We start from the raw sequence: 23,800 nt of genomic DNA, 5'->3' as shown, positions 1-23,800 counted from the left end.
TGTGGGCCATAATTGGGCATATTGGGCCACAATTGATCCTCAGAGCAACCCATAGCTTTAAGGTGATGCATAAAACAGCCAGTAGTCTCTGCCGGGTCATTTTTGACCCGTAACACCACAGATGTAACTTTTTTTTTTTGAGACCTTTAGAATTTACTAAAATGGTAAAAATGTATATTTCTACATTCAATCAGGTGTGTCTGAGGATTAGATGAAGCCTCATTCCAGAACAAAAAAGCAAATGGTAATTTTTACACATTTAAACTTGAAAACGGGTCAATTTTGACCCGAACACAATAGAAGGGTTAAAAAATACTTCTCCTGACGTATAAATCCCTCAATGGTCTGGCCCCGCATTATCTACAGGAACTCCTTACTCCTTACAATCCGCCGCGTTCACTCCGCTCCCAAGACGCTGGCCTGTTTTTAGTCCCGCGTATTAGAAAAAACTATGCAGGAGGAAGAGCGTTCTTTTATAAAGCTCCCCAACTTTGGAATAGCCTCCCTATTAATATACGGGACTCAGACACACTCTCAATCTTTAAATCTAGACTCAAAACATTTCTATTTGCTCAAGCTTTTGAGTAATGTCTCATTACAATTTTCTTCCTCTTACAGCTTATCCAGCAAATATAAACCCTGTCCTAATCATCTGCTTTCTCTTTCTCTCCCCATGTCCTGAGCTGCTGCTACCAGTGCCCATCCCACTCCAGCAGAGTTTTATAAAAGCATTCTAACCCCTTTTTCTTCCCTCCCCTCTGTGTTCTCTATCTCTATCTTTCTCAAGTCAAGTCAAGAGGCTTTTATTGTCATTACATCTGAGTACAGGTACACAGTGTGATGAAATTACGTTCCTCCGGAACCATGGTGCAACATAGAACAACAAGCAATAGACAACATAAAGTGCAGGAGTGCAACATGAAATTATAAAATTATAACACTAAATAACAATAAATACAATAAATACAAAGGACGAGACAATTTAAAGACAGGACAGTGCAGTACCGATACGGTATAATAAGTGTATAGTGGGGATAAGGTGCAGAGATGTGTGACATACTGTAACATATAGAACATATATAATCACAGCAGTTACTGAGGTAGAGTTTATAGTTTTTAAGAGTGCAGCAAATAAAGTCATGTCAGCCTCTGTGTGCTGACTGGGTGTGTGTGTGGGTGAAGTTCAGTTCTTGTGAGTGTAAAGGTGCATGTGCTGAGACGCCTGGCCGGCCGGTCTTCCTGGATGTGTCCGTCTGTGGTTCCAGCTTTCAGGAATCAGCCCTGTCCTTCTACTCATCAGAATTATTTCACAACCCTTCTAACTTCTGCTTTTTTTTCTCTTCCTTTCCTTTCTGTTTTCTCTATCTCTTTTACATGGATGGAGATGCCCTGTTCCTGATGTTCCCAGCCTGGCTCTCCACTGCCCGCTGTGTTGTTCTCCGGATCTGCAGCCCTGCACTGATTACCATTAACACACTCAGTATCTGTTTCTGTATTAGCCATAGCTCTATAGTTTGTGCCATCACATTCTTATATTCACACTCTCTCCGCTTTTAGACTCTCTGGCCCGTTTTTCTGCGCTAGAAATGTGCACACTCTCTGCTTTTAGACTCTCTGACCTGTTTTTCTGCACTAGAAGTGCGCACACTCTCCACTTTTAGACTCTCTGGCCCGTTCTTCTGCGCTAGAAATGAGCACTCTCTCCACTTTTAGACTCTTTTGCCTCGTTTTTCTGCACTAGAAATGCGCATCCTCTCCGCTTTTAGACTCTTTGGCCCGTTTCTGACACCTAGCGTTCAAACTTTGAATCTCACATTATAAAAACCTGCTTAACAGCGGGCCAACTTTCATTCTATTTCTAAAATACCTCGCGGGCCGCTCCAAAAAAGGAAACGGGCCGCAAATGGCCCGCGGGCCGTAGTTTGGACACCCCTGCTTTAATATGCTCTTTAGACAACTTTCCAACAGGACAATGCTGATCCACATACTGCTGCCTTCTATACAGCTTGCCTCGAAGACACAGATTGTATGACAGTTACTAGTCATCATGAGAAATATCCCTGATTAAGAATGTGTGGGATGCCTTTGGATGCCTTATCAACATTCTTATCAACCCAACTTCAAAAATCTGCAGGAACACTGCAGCTGTTTAATCCATACAGAGATTCTGGTATATTGGGTTACACAAGTGTAAAACACCATTTCTTTATGTGTAGCTCAATAAATTGTATCTACATTTCTGAAAAAAAAAATAAGAGACCACTTAATGATGATGTTTTTCCTTGATTTTACCAAAGTGAAAACCTCTGTCATATAATCAAGAGGAAGATGGATGATCACAAACCATCAAACCAAACTGAACTGTTTGAATCTGTGCACCAGGAGTGGCATAAAGTTATCCAAAAGCAGTGTGTAAGACTGGTGGAGAAGAACATGCTAGAAGATGCATGAAAACTGTGATTAAAAACCAGGGTTGTTAACTCTTAAAATTTCATGAATATGAACTTGTTTTCTTTGCTTTACTTGAGGTCTGAAAGCTCTGAATCTTTTTTTATTATTTCAGACAATATTTTTATTTAGAATTTGGGAGGAATTTTCATTTTCACTGTTCATTTTACTCAAACATATACCTATAAATAGCTAAATCTCTTATTTTTTTTCCAAAGCTGATCCTGATAAGCTTCATGGCTCAATTTTAGTCTGACCAAGACTGGTAGACATTTGAAGAAACCTTCAGCGAGTCATAAAGAAAGCATTTACATTTATAGTCTAACTATGATGGTTTCCATGTCTTTACAAATGTCTTTGGCTTGGTCTGGTTCAGTCCAGTTTAAATAAGAACTTAGGCCATATAGGGCATGAGGTCTTTAAAGTTCTCAGGAAACCTTTTAACCAGCTGGAGGAGATTAAATTAGACTAGTGCTGAGGACGCTTGGCCCTCGTGAGCTGTCTGAACTTGTTCTGCACTCTGAAGGATGATGCATTGTTGGTCCTCCTGAGTACTGGAGCACTGCGGATAGATCTGTTCACAGCTTGGCTTACACCCCCCCAAAAAATATCATTGTCACTTCTTGAAAAGGTCACTAGGGAGAGGGGCTGTGATGCACAAGTAGTGTCCCTAAGTCACAGACTCTCTTTAGTGTACCTAATCATTTCCCCTCTTTATAATAACTCACCCTCTTTCTCATTATCAGTTTCAGCACCGGACAGCTCCTGACCTGCCTCAGATACACTACTAAAGCCTCAGAGAGATGAACACCAGGGATTAGCAGTCATTAAAACCAAAAATCTTCATTTTTAATTTAGATTCACAAGCTAAAATCAATTAAATGAGCTTATGATAGTGCATGAGTAAAAAAAATATAACTGACTAAGCCTTAATTCCTGGCATTAGGGTTTCATCTGTAAGAGATGTAAGGGCACAAACACATGAAACAAAATAAAAAATATATATATTTTCACTAGAGAAATAGGTAAGACTTTACCCCTTTTAAAGTGACAGTGTATAATATTTGTTTTTTTGGGAAAAATTTGTAATGGAACAGGGCATGCTGAAGAGTACTTTTAAAACGTGCATTGCAGTTTGGTCTCCTTTTAAAGTGGATAAATTTGCTAATTTATCAAGGACCCTGCTGTGCTCTTCCTTTTTATATCTTACTTTTTTTTCTTATGAAAAAAAGCAGATGAAGATCTGATTGTCTGCAGGGTCACAGTAGGTCTTGTATCAGCGCTATTAGCAGTTCCAAAGTTGGTCAGGTGACCAGCAAAATCTGTTGAGGCCACAAAACTCCATGGAGGAGCTACCAGATCCCACTGTTTTAAGAATTAATATATCTGCATGTTTTTGGTGCCACTTATTAGGATAATTTGACCATTCCTAATCAGATATAGTACTACACTTGATTTTAAAAGACAAAATCTTAAGGACTGCTGGTTTAATTAGCTTTTATTTATTTTTTTTGGTCAATGTTAAATTGCCAAATTAGGCTCACATTAAAATGAAAGCCACAATCCATCCATTTTCTAAGCGAATGTTTCTAAAACATATGCATAGACCTTTTCTGTTTATAGTGTGTATGTCTTGCAATATAAATAAAAAATATATATATAAATAAATATATTATCTTTATCGCACCACATCAGTATTTATTTTTTATTATTATTATTTATTACACACCTGAGGCACACCTGAATATTTTAACCTCTTTTTCTTTACAGAACGTTTATGTTTGAGCTCAGTCAGACTGTAAGGGAATATCAGGGGACTGCGCTCTTCAAGCCACGCTGCAGACTTTCATTCAGATTAAGGTCAGAGCTCTGACAGGGCTGCTCTAGGAGGTTTTCTGTTCTTTAGCCACTGTTCCACTGGCACAGCGCTGACCATGACTGCCACAGTGATGCGTTACCTCATCATTTCATTTTCTCCAAGAGCCTGTCTGTATTTTACAACACCATGGGCCCGTGGTGGCTCAGCGGTTAGAGCAGTTCTGGTTGTGGGTTTGATGCCTGGTTTGGTGGGCTGCCATTGGTTAACAATGACTGCCCACTGCTCCAGACTTGTGTGATCACTATAACATTGTGTGTGTTCACTGCATGGATGGGTTAAAGGCGGATGCCAAACTGATACATGGAGTGGGTGAAATGGATGAGCTTGTGTAGGAGAACATCTTAGTGATTTCCAATTAAACAAATGCAAGAAACACTGGATATGCCATATGCCACCCTCCATGATATATTGCAGATATAAACTATTTAGCAATTTTGGAAGCTAGTAGATTTCCAGTAGGTAATAATAATGATTTTACTATCAGGGAATATGTAAGGTATAGGGTGTGGCTCTATAACTCTGTAAACTAAATTTGGATCAAGACATCACCCTATACTACAATTCTGTTACTAATTCATTACTAATGAATGAATTTGCCTAACTTTGGATCATTGTGGGCTCCGAGTGGTCCAGTGGGCTAAGTGCTGATACTATGATCAGGAGATCACCGGTTCGAATCCTGATCATGTAGCTTGCCATCGGCTACCGGACCCCTGAGAGAGCACAATTGGCCTTGCTCTCTCTGGGTGGGTAGATGCACAAGGCTGCGTCTGTGAGCTGATGTATCAGAACCGAGTCACTGCGCTTTTCTCCGAGAGCGTTGTGATGCTACTCTGCAATGCTGCATCAGAAGCAGTTAGAAAAGAGGCAGTGGCTGAATTCACATATATTGGAGGAGGCATGTGCTAGTCTTTACCCTTCTGGTGTTGAGGCAGCACTAGTATTAGGGGGAGTCCTAATGATTAGGTTGGGTAATTGGTCGTGTAAATTGGGGAGAAAATGGGAAAAAAATTTAAACAAAAGTAAAAAATAAATTTAGATGATCAATGTTCAGCTATTTTTAGTGAGGCCATCTGTATCATTTGCGCATCACTGCAAGCTATACATGTTGTCCTGATTCTTACAGCAGAAAGAAGTCGCATGTCATCACTGGCCGCACTGGTATCTGCTTATTCTCACATGCATTATTAAACTTTTTTGTGTTCTAATTAAAAGATTCCAATTACAGCAGAAGTTTACATTAAAAACACAATCCTAACACGGATTTTGCATAGCTGAGAGTTTAGCCATGTTTTGCTGATGTACAAGACAAATACAAGTTCCAGGGTCCCTCAGGACACACTTTCTGACAAACCTGTGCTAGTTTCTGGCATGCCAACTGAAGCAGCTGACTGGAAGTCCTGACAAAGCTGCTAAACTGTAGCACTCCCTGCGTTGGAAAGCCTCTTAGATAACATTTGCCTGAATTAGTCTCTAAATTGGGTCCAGTGGGATTGTTAACAGAGCATCAGGATTTGTGCCGGGTAAAATCTTTGAGAGGAAAGGAGGAATTCTGAAGGAGAGGAGTGGGTAATTAGAGACAGATGGAGAGGGGAACGGGAGGACTAAAGGAAGAGAGGGAGAGTGAGTGAGGTCAGTATAATGAGCTAAAATAGAGGCAGGTCAGTGCTTGGGTGATTGCTGAAATGCACACAGTCCATCACGCTGACATCCTGACGAGCTGCAGAAGTGAAGACACTTCTCAGTCGGTTTGTTTATTTGATTTTTGGATTTTTTTTTTTAGCATATCTGGTGCAGATTCAGCTCAGCCTTGTTTTATAATGCATCAATTTGGACTACATTTCACAGACAGTGATACAAAATATGCATCTTCTCTTCATTTTTTTTACTTTATCTGCAGAGCCTGGATAAAATACGGCTTTGCTTTCTAATTATATGATTCCATTATATATTACTCAAGTTAATGGTATTATTAATGCACATTAATCACATTAGCAAGTTTGTCCTGAACTTCCTTCCTTTGCCGTAATTTACTCTTCTCGCGAGTAGATTACTTTTTATTTATGCTAAAATATGGATTAAATCTCTCTTTTTTTCTTTTCTCTCTCTCTCTCTCTCTCTCTCTCTCTCTCTTACACACACATACACACACAACTGCTGCCGTGTTTTCTTTTTCCATGTTGTTGAAGGTAGAACCTGATGCAATGAAAGCGTTCATTTCCTTCCAAAGCTTTCACGTATTCGATGCTAAATCTCTGATTTGTATTTGGACTGTACGTATTTGGAGTGTACACCATTTCATTAAAAAATAATACCTTTCCAACTGTTAAGCTTGGGGGTGGAAGGTTCAAACTTTGGGCTTGTGTTAAAGCCAGTGGCACAGAGGACATTTTATTGGTAGAGCTAAGAAGCTAGAAGAATCATTCTAAAAGCAAACCTAACAGAGGATCGCCTCTACAGAAGAACATCTCAAAATACACAAATGCCTCTCTCAAGAAGCACAAGCTAAAGTTATTGCAGAAAATAAAGAAATGTGTCAGTATCTAATATTCTGATCAGGGGAACCTAAACTTTCGCATACTGATGATAGCATAATAAGTACCTGCAAGACACTGACTGTAGGCACTGCTGTGGAGAATGAGCATGACGTCTCTACTGTAGCTGTGAAAATCTCATTATTAACAGCCCATAACAGAAGATAGAGCGTTGCTTAATGGGCAAATTGAATGTTCTGCTGCTCAGCTTTCCACAGAGACAATGGAGGGGAGCTGAGGGGGGCTGAGCTGAGCACTCTGCAATCTCCAAATGAAGGAGTTTGATTCACAACCTGCACCTGTCAGATTTGGATGAACTGTGATTGATTGGTCTCTAATTACGGAGAGATTACACACACACACATGCACACACACACAGTCATTGTAGTTGTTAGTTGGGAATGATTACTGTATAGAGTCGTGCTGAGTAAAAATATTGTGAACTTTTTCATCAATATTAAAGTCCATTCCTTGCTCTGACTCCACTGGAGAGAAAGAACTCATACTGTCTCTGTTCTCTGTCCCTGGCGCCTCCACTACCATCAGCATCATCAGGGTGTTGTTGCTGTTTGTTTGCTTTAATTAATATATGCATAGAATAAGAAGGATCTCTTGTGAATAAATACACCATATGCCCATATGTTTACAGACACCTGCTCATCCAACATTTTTTTCAGAAACAGTCAGGGTATTAATTAATTGGGAGCTTTTACCTATTTTCTGCAGCAACCTTTTTTCTGCAGTCTCCACTGTTTTACTCTCCTGAGAATTTACAATAGATGTTCCAACATTTAAAACAAACCCTGATTTAAATGTAAATAAAAACATAATGCAATGGTTTGCAAATGGGATGGAGCCATATTTTATTCACAATGGGACACATACAGGGGTTGGGCAATAAAACTGAAACACCTGACCACAATAATTTATTGTCCCGACAGACAGTTCTGGTGGAAACAGGAGAGTTGAGGTTTACATTCAATTCTGCCGTGATTTGATCAGCCGTGGTTTTATGTTTTTTGGATACAATCCGGGTTAGCACCCGAACATGAATATTGTTGTTTTACTTTATAAACTACGGACAATATTTCTCCCAAATTCCAAATAGAAATATTGTAATTTAGAGCATTTATTTGCAGAGAATAAGAAATGGCTGAAATAACAAAAAAGATGCAGAGCTTTCAGACCTCAAATTATGCAAAGAAAAAAGTTCAAGTTCAGAAATCAATATTTGTTGGAATAACCCTGGTTTTTAATCACAGTTTTCATGCATCTTGGCATGTTCTCCTCCACCAGTCTTACACACTGCTTTTGGAGAACTTTATGCCTTTACTCCTGGTGCAAAAATTCAAGCAGTTCAGTTTGGTTTGATGGTTTGTGATCATCCATCTTCCTCTTGATTATATTCCTAATTTGGCAAAATCAAAAGAAACTCATAATTTTTAAGTGGTCTCTTATTTTTTTCCAGAGCTGTATATATTATACTGTATGTATCTCTATTTATAGTGGAATGTCCAGGTGTATTCAGAGTTTTGAGACCATCAATGATAATAACGGTAATGGTAATCATCTAATAATGGTCATTTAATTGGTGATCCTTCCAATATTTAACTGGAAGAGTCTTTAGTTAGCATACTGGTTGGTGGATGAATTATTAGGGGTATAGGAAAATATCAGTATTGATATTGTATTGTATTATATTGAGATATTTTGTTCAGCTTGGTTTGATGGCTTGTGATCATCCATCTTCCTCTTAATTATTTTCCAGAGGTTTTCAAATTGGTAAAATCGAAGAAACTCATAATTTTTAATTGTTCTCATTTTTCCAGAGCTGTATAATGTACTAAATATTCATTGTAAACTGTTTAAAGAAAAATGGGCTGAAGGTTTGGAAATATATACCCAGTGGCAACAGCACAGACACACATTACTTTGCTGACCGCTGACCCAGTGTACAGCTTCTGACCTGCCCTGGAGTATAAAAAAAGCACTGCTGTTTACTGAACTACTGACAGGTTTAAAACTGTTCAAGGAAAGACCTTGAAATGTTGCAAAGGGAGGGAGGAAAAAGACAGAAGAAAGAAACTAGTTAGAGAATACACACTCAACAGAGGTCACATGTGCACACAGATAAGATGTCTGGCAGAAACAAAAAAAAGAAAGAAATGAAAAGTTTCAAGTCTTACCAGACTGACTCCATCACAAAGCACTGTTGTTATGGCCCCATTATGTTTTTTGTGACGAGTACATGTGTCACACATGTTTAAGGGAAACAGTATATTTACCTGTCTCTTTACTGTGTCACAGTGACATCATTATGCCATAGTACTGACTGTAAAGAGCATCACACTGATAGAGCTGTCTCTTCCCAGCAGCATCAAGCCAGTGCTTTTGACTTCACAATGACACAACATGCTTAAACACTCCACCCAAGATCCTATGTGACCTGAAAATGTTATTTATACCTGTCTCTGTGACTTCATCGCCTTTGTTGTCTTCCTCTGCGTCTGCCTCTGCCTCCTTTGGCTCCTCCTCATCCCTTGTTTCCTTCTCTAGGAGCTCAGGTACGAAAAAGCTCTCCTGATTCTCCAGTGGGCACATGTAGTGGATCAGGTCTCCCTTGCAAATCTCCAGGAAAGGATACGCAGAAAGTCTTCTTTCCTGAGGGAGAGCAGGGGGACAAAAAAAAGAGAAAAAGAGAGAGAAGGAAAGAGAGAGAGGGAGATTTGTTAGAGGTTTTTTAACACTAGCCTTTTATTCCAGACCCAAGAGCACTTCTCCTGAAATCAGTGGTCTATGGTTTGCTTCTAGTGAACTCTGGCACAGCTGTTTGCAAGTGTGGAAGCTATCCTCTTCTCCTGGGTCCTTGTGTGGGCTCACGTGATTGGTTAATTTTGTAAAGTGACAGCAGACATATTTTGCAATCCTCCATGCAAAAAAAATTATGCACAGAACTACAAATTTGAGCCGTGGTTTGGATAGAGTTCATATGTGTGAAAACAAACCAGCACCAATGAGCCGATTACCCAAACAAGCCCAGAATCAATCCTGGGTGCAGACTAATTTATTCGGGACAAATGTGAAAACATCATTAGAGATGTTAACCTAGGGGCGCCAGTTCGAATCCTGTTCATGTAGCTTGCCATCAGCTACCAGAGCCCTGAGAGATCACAATTGGCCTTGCTCTCTCTGTGTGGGTAGATGGCACTCTCTCCCCATATCACTCCAAAGGGTGATGTTGATCAGCACAAGGCTGTGTCTGTGAGCTGATGTATCAGAACCGAGTCAATACAACTTTCCTCACAGAGCGCTGTGATGCTACTCAGCAATGCTGCATCATCAGCAGCAGTTCAAAAAGAGGCGGTGGCTGACTTCACGTGTATTGGAGGCATGTGCTAGTCTTCACCCTCCTGGTGTGTTGGGGCATTACTAGTGATAAAGGGAAGTCCTAATGAGTAGGTTGGATAGCTAGTAGCGTTAATTGGGGGAAAAAAATGGGATTAAAATGAAAAAATAAATTATAAAAAAGAGAGATGTCAACTTAGACCTAGTTGTTTGAGAAATAAATGAACAGTCAATATTTTTAGACACAGCCATCATATTTTTCAAACTGGGTAAATGCTGAATGAGTGGGAAGAGTTCAAGAGAGTCCAGCAATAGGAAGGGACTGGGAGACCTACATGAATCACAGAGACGGCCACAATTACGGACAATCAGTAAGCAGTGATGCTGATAATGGTCTGCTTTTGTCTTGGTGGAGATGGCCAACAGATCTGTGTGTGGAGGCACACCACGGTTAGCAGGAAGATGAAACGTTTTGTTGCTTTGTGACACACGTTCAGGTGGCCAACACCTTACCTTTATCTCAAAATCTGTAGGAAGTGCATGATATTCTTTAAGCTACATGATATAAAACTCCTATGTATATTCCAGCAATATATTTAATAACAATAATAATAAATTGCTCCTGGTAACATTTATCTTTCCTCTGAATAGCATTGCAATCTGACACTTCCTTCTGGGTGTCATTTAACTACATTTTTCAGCAGAGTGTTGATAACATCACTGTTTTCGAAATCAAATTGCTTTTCAGTAGTGAAGCTCTCTTATTGATCAAGAAGTGCATTAGCATCCACATTTTCTATGAGCATTGCTGTAGCTATGGCTAGCCAGAGCTACAGCTATGGCTGCATAATGAAATGAAAGCAAAACCCATTTTACACCAGAAACGATAAACACACCACTTGAGCTGCCTTACTGGACGCAATTAGAACACAGATTAATCAATGTACCTGTTTATCTACACTATCTGGACAAAATGTTTTAGGACATCTGCTCAATCACTTTGAGTGGGTATTAAATAAGAATTTATGTTGTCCTTGTTGTAGCAACTGTTTCTACTGTGCTAGAAAAAAAACAGGTTTCTACTGGATTCTACTGCCAACAGGAGTTACGAAGAACTACACCTCTAAAATAAAGGAAGTGTCAAAGAAAAAAAAGTTGTCCTATGTGTGACCTCATGATCAGACTGATCTAGCTTAGAACAGAATTGTTAATAGAATTATTTTAGAACAGTCCTCAAGTTTAGGGATTGTTTGTGCGGACCTATAACATGTTCAGATTACAAATGAAGTACATGCCTTGGTACCATTAAAACTGATAAGAATGTTTTCTTTTCCTTCCAGGTTTAATATTATTCAGTAATATTAAGATAATGAACGGTGCCCAGTGACACTCAGAAACATTGAGCAATGTTGGAAATCATAGTTGGGCTCCCACTGGGAGAAGCAAGCAGTGCCTTCATTAAAAACAATAATCTCAAATTTTTGGACACTGTCTTCCATTCACTCGACAAGCCTGGAGTGCGGCAGCGTAAAGGAAACAGAGTGATGTTTTACACTGATAATCCAGGAACTGTAAAATATGTGGCCTCATTGTTTGCTCCTTACTGAGTTCAGTGCTGATTTATTCTTTTGATTATATAGTTTCAGCCTAGCAGTGCTTTCCTGAAGACCTTCACTGTTCCTGTGACTCATTAGCATCTTTCCGCAGCTCCTTTACTGATTAAATACACAGGCCTTATGACAGCTCCACAGCTGGAGCAGACAAGGCTTTACACCAATTAGGCCACTCTTAACAAGGCTGGCTTGTTAAGCGTGGAACCAGACACCACATTAAGATTATTCAGAGCAGGCAATGCAAAGCAGGGTGTAAACTGGCCTGGTGTCAAGAAGAATTTAGCAGGTTTAAACATGCCTGCTGGGTTCCATCATTACAGGCACCTTCCAGGATTATGTAGTCATGTCTAACTGGCTAATTAATAATATAGTTCATAAGTCCAATATTAACCAAATTAAGATATGAGAGTTCTGTGATTTACCTTCCGTCAGAAGCGGTATGAATTTGACTTAAAGGATTACATTCAGTTATGATGTACAGGGGTTGGACAATGAAACTGAAACACCTGGTTTTAGACCACAATAATTTATTGTCCCGACGGACAGTTCTGGTGGAAACAGGAGAGTTGAGGTGCACATTGAATTCTGACGTGATTTGGGCAGCCGTGGTTTTATGTTTTTTGGATACAATCCGGGTTAGCACCCAAACATCCCTTTCAGACAGCTTCCTCTTGCATCCACAGTTAATCCTGTTGGATGTGGTTCGTCCTTCTTGGTGGCATGCTGACATTACCCTGGATACCGTGGCTCTTGATACATCACAAAGACTTGCTGTCCTGGTCACAGATGAGCCAAGAAGACGTGCACCAACAATTTGTCCTCTTCTGAACTTTGGCATGTCACCCATAATGTTGTGTGCATTGCAATAATTTGAGCAAAACTGTGCTCTTACCCTGCTAATTGAACCTTCACACTCTGCTCTTACTGGTGCAATGTGCAATTAATGAAGATTGGCCACCAGGCTGCTCCAATTTAGCCAAGAAACCTCCCACACTAAAATGACAGGTGTTTCAGTTTCATTGTCCAACCCCTGTATAACCGGTATTCTTTTTCATTTTCTCCCCAATTTGGAAGATCAATTTCCCAATCCCTATTCATTTGAACACCCCTATAACTAGTAATGATGCCACCTCTAGAAGGGTAAAGACTAGTCACCACCTCTTGACCAAAAGCTGCTGATGCAATATCGCTAGGTAACCATCATGCTTAGAGGAAAGCATCGTACTCCCAGCTCTAATACATCAACAAACAGATGCCTGTGCTGACCAAAATCACACTAAAAGAGTTTTGAAGAGAGAGAAACCCATCTTTCCTTCCAGAAAACGTAAGGCTTTATGTGCTTTCTCTCAGACTCTGGCTGCTGATCTATTTGGGACACATTGCAAACAGCACAAATTCTTAACTCAGTATACTTATAATAAACTGTTCTGGATAAATACAGAACATTGGTCACATGTTACAATTCCTTTTTATATGGAATAATTTGATGGTAAATGCATTCTATTTATGCAATATTTAATTATTCATATGTACATTCTTCATTTAATTTACATGTGAAAAGGTAGTTTGAATACAAGTCCAACTTTACTTATTGTCTCCATGAAAGTAATGGATATGCCACTATTTCATTTATTTTTAATTTATTTATAATTTTCCCATTTTTCTCCCAATTTAGCTTGGCCAATTGTCCCATCCATTGAACTGCTACTCAGCTGTATATCCCCCATCAATATTGATGCCACAACACCAGCAGGGTGATGACTAGCACATGCCTCCTCCGATACATGTGAAGTCAGACTCCGCCTCTTTTCAAGCTGCTGCTGATGCAGCATTGCAGAGAAGCATCACAACGTGTTTGGAGGAAAGCACAGCGACTCGGTTCTGACAACTGTGCTCTCTCAGCGCTCTGGCAGCTGATGGCAAGCTACATGACCTGGATTTGAACCTTTGATTTCCTGATCATAGTGGCAGCACTTTAGATTGCGATCTTGGTCATCAACCAGCAGGGCCTTGTCTAGTGGGACTTCCAAGTTTGTAAACTTTAGATATAGGTGCGTTGATTAAAAAAAATGGACTAATGACATATTTGCCTGATTGTTGTCTGTTTTTCTGTTTTCCACAATATAAATATTTGACTGTATACTTTAGCTGTAAAATATATATTTTTTGTAGTATAATAAGCCACTGAAAAAGGTTTACAAAGGCTTACTGGTTTTTGGGACAGCACAGCAAGTGGTAATGATCGTGATCAGCAGCTTCTGGCAGAAATCACATCCACATTAATTCTAGAGGCCCCACCCTTAAACCCTGTAGGTCAGTGCTGCGTTCTTTATCTTCCATGGAACATAATAAAAAAGTGCCGGCACTTGATACTAGTACCTGTCCCATAATATGTGGCATGTCAGTGTTCTCTGAAACTGAATAAAATGTTAATAATACCCTCGTAAGAGTTTCTGCTGCTATACTACCTTTCTCCTATAATGATATTTACTCCTTTATGATTACACAGCTCCTTTATCACTTCATCCACACTGCATTTATCACCATCGTTTCTATCATATCTACACCATAATACAAGGCATGATAAAATATTCATGCCTGCCAAAATGCCGCTAATATCCATGTGAGGCAAGCGCATATTTAATTTGTTAGCTCAGAGTCCACAGAGAGAACAAGCGCTATATAAAACACATACACACACATACACAAGCAGGCGAGCGGAGGAGCATTCTCAGAGTGGCCAATGGTGTTAAAAATGGAGACAAATGAGCAAATGGGCTGGAAAAAGCAAACCCCGGAGGTGATGATACAGCTTGAGCTGAGGAACCAGAGGAGTCTATAAAAACCACCCGAACCAAATCACAATGGATAGTTCTAATACAGGACTACACAGGTCCCACAGAAGTGGGAATTATCTGATCATTTCTTTACTTTAGTCGTCCTTAAGAGACACCTCCATTGACCTATTTTAGGATTTCTTGCGAAATGATTCATGCCCTGGTCTTTTTTTTCTGTAACGTGTTTCTGCAGTGCATAAAGAGCTGCTACACTGAAGTATTAACACAAAATAGACCTTAATTTTTTGAAATTCAGAATAAGAAATGAAAAAACATAAATACATTTGAAAGTGTAAATAAAATGAGATGATGGAAGTGTTTCTCTATTGTATTGGACATGTTTCTTCTTCTTTGCATGAAGTGTTCCTGAGCCCTTGCTGTGATTTCCAGTATAAAATCATGTGCCACCTGAGGACCCAAAGATCACAAGCATCCAATGCTAATTATCTGAACAGTTTGATGATCTTCTGTACTGTAGATGGTGGGATGTCTAAAATTTTTACAGTTTCACGTTGAGAAACATTTTATAGAACATTTCTTTGTTTTACAATTTTTATGCATTTTTTATGTTTTTTTTCGCAGAGTGGTGATCCTCTGCCCATCTTTGTTTCTAAAAGAGATTCTGCCTCTTTAAAATGCTTTTTAAATCCCAGCCATGTCAGTTAGTTGCAATTCCTATTATAGCAGCTGTTTTTTTTCTTCACAGCCTCTGCTCAATGTTTTTTGAGATGTGCTGCTGCCATCAAGTTCTAAAGTTTTTTTTATTAAATGGTAAAATGTCTCAATTTTAACATGTGAGATGTGTTTTATGTTCTACTGAGTATAAATATGGGTCTGGGAGATTTGCAAATTGTTGCATTCTGTTTTTATTGATACTTATTTACATTTTATACAGCATTCCAACTTTGGGGAATTGGGTTTGTAAGAATAGTTTATTATTAGGGCATTCAGGTCTATGTTTAATCAAGCTGGAGGATTTGGCAACCTGTGGGCCAAAGCAGAAGAGACAGAGGAGTGCAAGATATGAGGCTAGATTGAGCATGATTAAAAAAAAACTTTCACAGATCACAAAAAAACAAGATATTGTATATACTCACTTAATTACAATTACACTTGTGTAGCACGTTTCTGCCACTAAAGGCACTCAAGGACGCTTACAAATACAATCCACACACATTCAACACACACCGTGGAGAAGCGGCAGCCAATCGGGCACAGCCTACTCTCAACCGGAACGAACGTCCTCCTGGAGGACTGCTTTGGGCACGGAGTAGTTGATCCAAGAGTTGATTTCTGGGCATACAGTCAAACACACTCACACACCAAGGCAATTTTAGGGTATCTAATTTTCTGGGCAATTTAGATTAGCCAATTTACCATGGTTTTAGATTGTCTCTGGAGAAAACTAACAAAGACACGAGGAGAACCTGGAAACTCCTCCCAGACGCCAATAAGAGAACAAATATATGAAGGAAGGAGAGAGGAAAAAAGGACAAAAAATGAATTAGAGCAAGTGAGACTTTTGAAAAAGCAAAGAAAGGCTCAGGTATAAGAGGCTGAAGTAATATTAAGAGGCGGAGGGTGTAAAAAGAATAAAAAAAAGGGGAGAATAGACCCGGAGCACTTTTCCTGCTGGGTGTTATACACGGCGCTCTTTCTTTCTCTCATTCTCTCTCTCTCTCTCTCTCTCTCTCTCTCTCTCTCTCTCTCTCTCTCCCCCGTGCCCACATGCAAATGAGAGCATGTCTTTCTGAAGCAGGAGAGATAATGAGTGGAGGTGAAAAAGAGGAAAAGAGAGAGAGAGGGAGAGAGAGAGATATAGACAGAAAGGAAAAAAGAAAACAAAGACAATACATCCCACATTCTTGTTTCTGCAGAAAAAGAGTGTCAAAAGGCGACAGCATGACACAGAGACAGGGGAAAGGGAAAAAAGAGAGCATGGTAAACATATGTCTGCAAGCACCATTTCTGCGCTATGCTATCTCTTACCTACATCACATCACAATGAAACCAATCTAATCTAGACGATGATGAGAACATTTCTGTGAGCATTCACTCAGGCTCCAGGTTAATCCATTCAATAAGACCTTCCTCTATGTGGCAATTACATCAGCACTGCTTACGCATTTAATTAAAACTTTAACAGCCAGATGAGTTTACATGCAGGTGAATGATGTGACTGACCTACAGAAACCCTGAAACAAGCTTTCTTCCAGAAGATAAAAGTGACAACCCTGGTGAAAAAACAGAGCCTGATCAGCTCAAAGACGATTTTCGCTTTTGTGTTAAATCTATGATAGAGCTGAGCAACATGACAATATTTTATTGTATCATCATGATAAAATTGTTAATGTGATAAATTATATTCATATCTGAAAAAAAAAAAATATATATATATATATATATATATATATATATATATATATATACACATATACATATATATATATATACATATATATATATATATATATATATATATTTTTTTTTTTTGGGGGGGGGGGTCAATAAAGTATCTATTTTTCTGTCTGTCTGTCAAAAAAGTATCTATTTTTCTGTTTGTCTGTCCATCCGTCCATCCATCCATCCATCTATCTATCTTTCTATCTATCTAGGATTTCATTAGTGTTTAAAGGCATACAGACCAACTCCATATTTAATTACAGCATCACACCAGATGCCCATAGTGCTCTCCTTCCTTTTGCACCTCTGACCTCTGTCTATCAGTGATCTCCCAAATATGGATCCCATTGCCCAGAATGCACCACACACATACATCACCAGTTCACTCCCTCACATGACTGATCACATGACTCCTCCCATAACACAATCGTCTGAGTGTTTATTTCACCTGTTTCCCTCACTATAGGCACTCCTATACTTTACTCACACCAAACTGAGTATTAGAGTTGGTTCCGTCTATCTATTTAAAGCCTTTTTCTTACTACTAATTACTTACATATTGTGTATTCTGTGTTTGACTTATTTTTGTATTTGCCTTGCCCTTGTTATTGACATGGACTGTCTCACAATTCCTGCTATGTTTGTTGCCGTGTTCGTTTTCTGTTTTTTTTTTTTTTCTGGCAATGACAAGGAATGGTAATAGTAATTAGTCATGTTAGGTTGGAAGAAGTGCAATACATTTTGAATATAAATCACTATTAAATCAGACTAATTTATAAAGGGTTTACAAATGGTTTCTAAAGGAATTTATTAATGTTATTTAGGTTGTAAAAATATAATAAGCAGCAAAATATAATAATATAATATAATATAATATAATATAATATAAAACATTACTCAAATTAATAAAAGAAATCTCAGTGTTTTGTTATCCTACAAATACCCTAAAAAATTCATGACATTATTTAAGGGTCATACAGCCCACCTGTATAATCAGCCTGGATAAAATAGTCAACCAGCTTAACTAATGTAGTGAACTGATATGACCAGCTTTTTAACCCTGCTGACCATCACAGACCACCTTACTCCATCTAAAACCACCATAAGAATCAGCTGATCTTGAGGTGTTTTTTTTTATTCAGCAGGAACAAACTTGCTGTTTCAATAATGTAATGTTTCAACTCCTGCAACAGCAACGCTTGCTTTAAAACAGGGCTTTAAGGTGGGAGACCTTTTCAGTCTGAGCTCAGACAGGAACACAATGAACCACACTCAGACAAACTACAGCTCAGACACTCTTTCTGACATGTTGCAAAACTTATGTCTCCCTTAGCTTAATGGTTCAGAGACAAAATATGACAAAATGTTCTGAAGTATGAATGAACTGAAGTATGGGCCCATGTACAGGTCTTTAAATTTGAATTAAAATATTATACCAGAGACAATTAGAGTTTCATGGCTGGAAAAAAAAAACAAGAGACCGCTTAAAAATGTTAAGTTTCTTTTGGTTTTACCAAATTAAAAACCTCTGGAATATAATCAAGAGGAAGATGGATGATCACAAACCATCAAACCAAGCTGAACTGCTTGAATTTTTGCACCAGTAGTGGCAGAAAACTTTTCCAAAAGCAGTGTGTAAGACTAGTGGAGGGGAACATGCCAAGATGCATGAAACTGTGATTAAAAACATTCTTTGCATTATTTGAGGTCTGAAAGCTCTGCATCTTTTTTTCTGCAAATAAATTGTCTAAATTACAATATTAAATTTGGAATTTGGGAGAAATGTTCTTTGTAGTTTATAGAATAATACAACAATGTTCATTTTACTATAAATAGCAAAATCAGAGAAACTGACTCAGAAACTGGTCTCTTAATTTTTTCCAGAGCTGTATATGCATGTATTGCAATGTTTAATCATGTGCAGATATCAATATACAGACAGATATCAGAACTTACAGTTTCTCCATAAGCCCTTCATTAAAAAAGTACCATCTGTATTTTCCACTTATCAGGAATAATAAATATATAATCCTAGATTATCCAGGCCCGTCGCCACTGAAACTGTGCTCCTGCCATGAGCGATTTTAATTATGGCGAGAGGATCCTTCATTTTCTCGTTGGCCTTTGCGTTAGAGGAGCCTCACCTCTCTGTCATGGCTACAGGGCAGGTTACTCAGCCCACAGAGCTGGCAGGACTCCACTTAAGCCAGCACTGGAGAGAGAGCGCAATCAGGCTGGAATGAAACACACCAGCAGTGTGGAGAGCCGGCTGGAGAGGCTGAAGCTGATCATCACAGCAGTAAATGAGCCACCAGCCTGATGCAGTGTTCTGCAATACCAGCTGACATGCTATCATCACCATTTAGAGATGAATGTGGATTTGGAATATTTAGGGGATAAACTGCTTGAATTATGGTTATGTATAGGAACAAATTCAAGAACAATTTAACCAATAAGCAAACGGTTTCTCAGAACTACCAGTACACAAAATGTAGCTGAGCCATTATCATAATAACTGGGCCTTTTGGCCCCCAAAACTATTAAAAACTAAAATATTTATATATATATATATATATATATATATATATATATATATATATATATATATATATATATATATATATAGTTTTACTATTTGTCATATGTATATAGCTACTAAAGATTTAGAAATCATATTTTCTCATCTTAATCACTTTTTGTTTTTAATGTTATTCATGCCATGTCAAGGCATAACAGGGTGGACAATGACTGGAAGAACAATTTTAGTAAAAAAAGTATATATTTTTTCTGAATTTTAGTAAAAAAAAAATCATTTCAAGAAAACATGGTTCTCTCAGAGTTGCAAGCATGTTTTACTGTACATGGTAACCCTGTTCTGTTTTAAATATATATTTTTGATTTTCTAAAATTATTTTAACTACTTTTACCGCAGCTATGTTGACAGTTTAAGCCTTACCTCAGCTGAATATGGACAAAGTATAAGAAATATTAAGTTAATTTATTATTATTATTATTATTATTATTATTATTATTATTATTATTATTATTATTATTATTTGCTAAACTTGCAGCATGTCTCATTAAAAAATAAAACAGTATGAAGGTTGTGATGCCACTTCTTAAAGGGGCGGGGTTATCCTAAGATCACAGGGTGGATGGAAAGTCTTGAATCTTTTAAAATATATTTTTTACATAGTATGAAACTCAAATATCATGCAGACACAAAAGACATGATATATTGATATTGACCCAGCTGACATTTTGTATTGCCTCATTTAGGTCTAATTCTGTCTGTAAATGTGCTACTTCTGAAGGTTTTGTGTGCTGAAAACATCTAGAAACATGTAGGGCTTTTAAAAGTGCTTTCACTCTTTCACTGCACCTTTAGGACCTGTTAAAACCACCTGACTTTGATCTGCTTTTTTTTCCACATAGTGTGATTTGTTTGTGCAAGTGTGAATACAGTAAGCGCACTGGGATGCAGACCACAATAATCACACCGAGACCCTTGAGACACGGTGGTCTCAGTCTGGTATCAAATGAACCCTGGAGTGGTTTGTTTGTGGTGATTACATAATCTGACCAAAATCTGACCCAGCCTGTAGACAGTGAGGTACTCCACAGAGTAGCCCAAAACACAGGGCTTTATTCCTGCATTTACTTTCAGAGAGAACAATATCCATTAGTTTGTTGTGAAACCTTTTAGTGCACTTGCATTTTTCCATGGGTGAAAACAAACCAAACCAAGGAAAAAAACTCTCCAAGAGCTTCAATATAAAAAAAATAGTCTAATGAATTGAGCTTTTAAGCATGTTAATGTGTACACTATTGGGTTAATTTCTAATTAAAGTTACTCCACACAGATGGAGTAATCCTGAAATCAGCTGGTCTCAACAACAAATTCCCAGTCCACCTCACCCAGAGACAGAGACAAGTCCAATTCCAAAAGAAATAGAGACCAGCCTGAGGGCATTTTCACAACAGCACTATTTGGTCTGATTAAAATGGACTTGGTGCTGATCTGTGACCTGCTAGAGGAGGTGGTCTTGGTCCGGTCCCAAACAAACCCTGGAGCGCTTCGCTTGTGGTAAGAATGTGATCCGGTCTCGATCCAACCCAGCTATCAAACATACTCCTTTTATTTAAGCTAAACTGCTGATAAGACATAGTTTAATCTGATAAATGTAGCCAAATAACACTAATTGCCACAGCTATGAACAAATGCTCTCTCAAAAATGCTCCATGCTGTTTAACATGCTGTCTGTATGTGCTCCTGAAAACACTGTGTTTAACAGTGCAGCGTTTTTGCATTCAGTGTTAAAGCAGCTAAACTGCACAAATATACACACTGAAACATATTTTCTATATTTTCTTGCTCCCAAGCCAGACAGCTCTGACAAACCAGGCGCGTATTTTGGTGCTTTTAGGTTTGTGCCTGTGTGAAACCAAACCAAACCACTCCATGTAGACAAACTCATCAACTGGTCCGGACCAGAGACTGTAAAAAAAGATGGACGCCGTGTCGCCGTTCCCATTCATTCAATGAAAATGAAGCCAAAATCTTCCGCCATGTTGGCGATCCTGATAATGGAGTAATAAGAAATCAGAAATGGGCATCCAAGTCTACAATATTCCAGGGACTTACTTATTTGTCTCGACTCAAATGGTGAGAAGCAAATGATGTAATATTTGGCTGAAAGAGGAGGATTTTCCTCCAAAATCTAGCTGGTTTCAACTGTTGTAGTAGTGATTAAAAGTCTGAGTCTAGAATGAGGGCATAGGTCATCATCTGTTTCCAGGACAGCTCACGTCTTTTCAATTTTAAATATGGTTTAAAAATAATACTATAAGGGTAAATTTAGAGATTTTATCAGTCTAAGCTCACTCACCTTCCTTGGATTTCCCCTGCAGGTTCATTCTGCAGAACGTGAATCCACTGAGGCTCGCTCCAAAACAAGATATTCTCCAGTTCTGCCCAGTCAAGAATTAAACACAATGTCACGGACAGGACAATCCAATTCAGCCATCCTGTCCATAAGACCATTACATCTTCCTGGGAACATCAGAGAACCGTCAAGGTTGTGCATCTCAGTGCAGCCAAGTGCTGTCAACTTCATAGCTTAAGAGATTCTCAAAGAAGAAGGAACATACCTAGAAGGCATTCCATACCCTCGCCTGTCAATCTGAAGAAACATGACTGAGTGAACTTGTTCTAACCCCAACCAAGTAACCTCAGTCTAACCTCAAATAAACGCTCTCGTGAGGCAGTGTGTGAGTCATGGTGAAGCCCTGGTTGGTACTGGAATGCTGAAGGACACTTTTACAGACTTGAGGAGCTGACTGAGCATGAACGCTTTAATGACTATTATCAGGTTTTACTGCGTGTAGAGTACATTACCCTGAAACAGCACTGTTCCAGTTATATTAACACTGAAAAGTCAAGGAAACGTTTACAAGCAGGAGTGTAACTAATAACTGACATTTTTTTAAGTATCATTTAATTGGAATATAACAGTCACAGATATACGGGCACACTATGGGTCAGTTTCCCAGACAGGGATTAAGTCTATAGGTAGACTGCATATTATTATAGATTTTTGTCTTTAGTGTTAATGATCAGCAGAGCTCTGGTGGCCATTAAAAAAGCAAAAATCTGTAATAATATGTAGTCTGATTCTGGTATTGGTAGCACTGAGTGACTGCATAACTAGGCAATTTATGCTTCTGCATTGAATCTGAACCATAGCCCAAGGATCAGCAATTAAGTTTGGCCATGGGCCGTTACAGGGCAAGCCACAAAAAAATATGTTTTGGAAAATTAAGCGCAATGGGATAAAGCGCCACAGACTCGTAGCTCTCCAGCCCAGAGGGTTGTTGAACCCAACTGCTGAACAGTTGATCTCAAAGCAAGTAAAAAATAAATAAACACCGCTCATTACATGCGATTGAACCCGTGGCCTCAGGGTTGCGGCCTTATACACTACCGCTGCCCCGGCTAGTGAATTGGGACATGGCTGAAAAAAAAAATGGACTTATAAAGAGATTGGGAGCCCAAGAACGGGTGGAAAAACAAAAACGGTCGGAAACTAAAATCACGCAGAGCGCGACAGAAAGACAGGGGAGGAATGTAACAAAAGCTTGCCAGAGAAGCATTTTATTTTATTTTATTTTTTTCATTATATTTTCATTATAGTTCAAATAACCTCACAGGCCTGATGTTTCATGCTTGTGGGCCACATCTGGCAGATTCTTGCTTTGAAACCAGCCAAGAAACTTACAGCATAAGATGAGATGTAAACATCACATAAATTTCACCCAAATTTCATACCAAATTTATTTTTAACACATCGAGATGCAATGTGAACACACATCAGACACAAGACAGAGATAATTCAAATCATCCAGTTTCAGCATCGCTAGATAAGTGTTTTGTCACCCTCTCGGTGTGCTGTGTTAAACGCTGCATGTCAATTTCTGATACCGCTTTCTGTTTTCACGCAAGCACAGACTGAGAATCTGACAACAGACAACAATCCAGGTTTAGAGTATACATGCACTGAAAAATACAATTACTGAGCTAAAACCATTCAGATGTCTAACTGGATCACACACATGGATCCAACCATAATTAATAAAGCCATAAATCTTGAAGAAATCTAGTAGAGCAGAAGACATGCAGCTCAGACAACAATAAACTGCAAACAAAGACGAAGCACCGTGAAGCATCTGACAGCCATGACA

The 23,800-nt window shown here is 38.7% G+C and overlaps 1 protein-coding gene across 1 annotated transcript in view; it reads right to left on the bottom strand.

The window, feature by feature from the left end:
- The window catches only part of tex264a (testis expressed 264, ER-phagy receptor a), a 116,239-nt gene that overhangs the window by 14,839 nt on the left and 77,600 nt on the right, over positions 1 to 23,800 (bottom strand). The window contains exon 3 of the mRNA XM_007253271.3: positions 9,327 to 9,522. Coding sequence (XP_007253333.3) covers positions 9,327 to 9,522 — 196 coding nt within the window. The remainder of the gene's footprint in view (positions 1 to 9,326; positions 9,523 to 23,800) is intronic.

Source organism: Astyanax mexicanus, chromosome 5 (assembly GCF_023375975.1).
Source record: "Astyanax mexicanus isolate ESR-SI-001 chromosome 5, AstMex3_surface, whole genome shotgun sequence".
NCBI classification, from domain to species: domain Eukaryota; kingdom Metazoa; phylum Chordata; class Actinopteri; order Characiformes; family Acestrorhamphidae; genus Astyanax; species Astyanax mexicanus.
The sequence above is the reverse complement of the archived record's forward strand: the minus strand, read 5'-3'. Positions and strand labels throughout refer to the sequence as shown.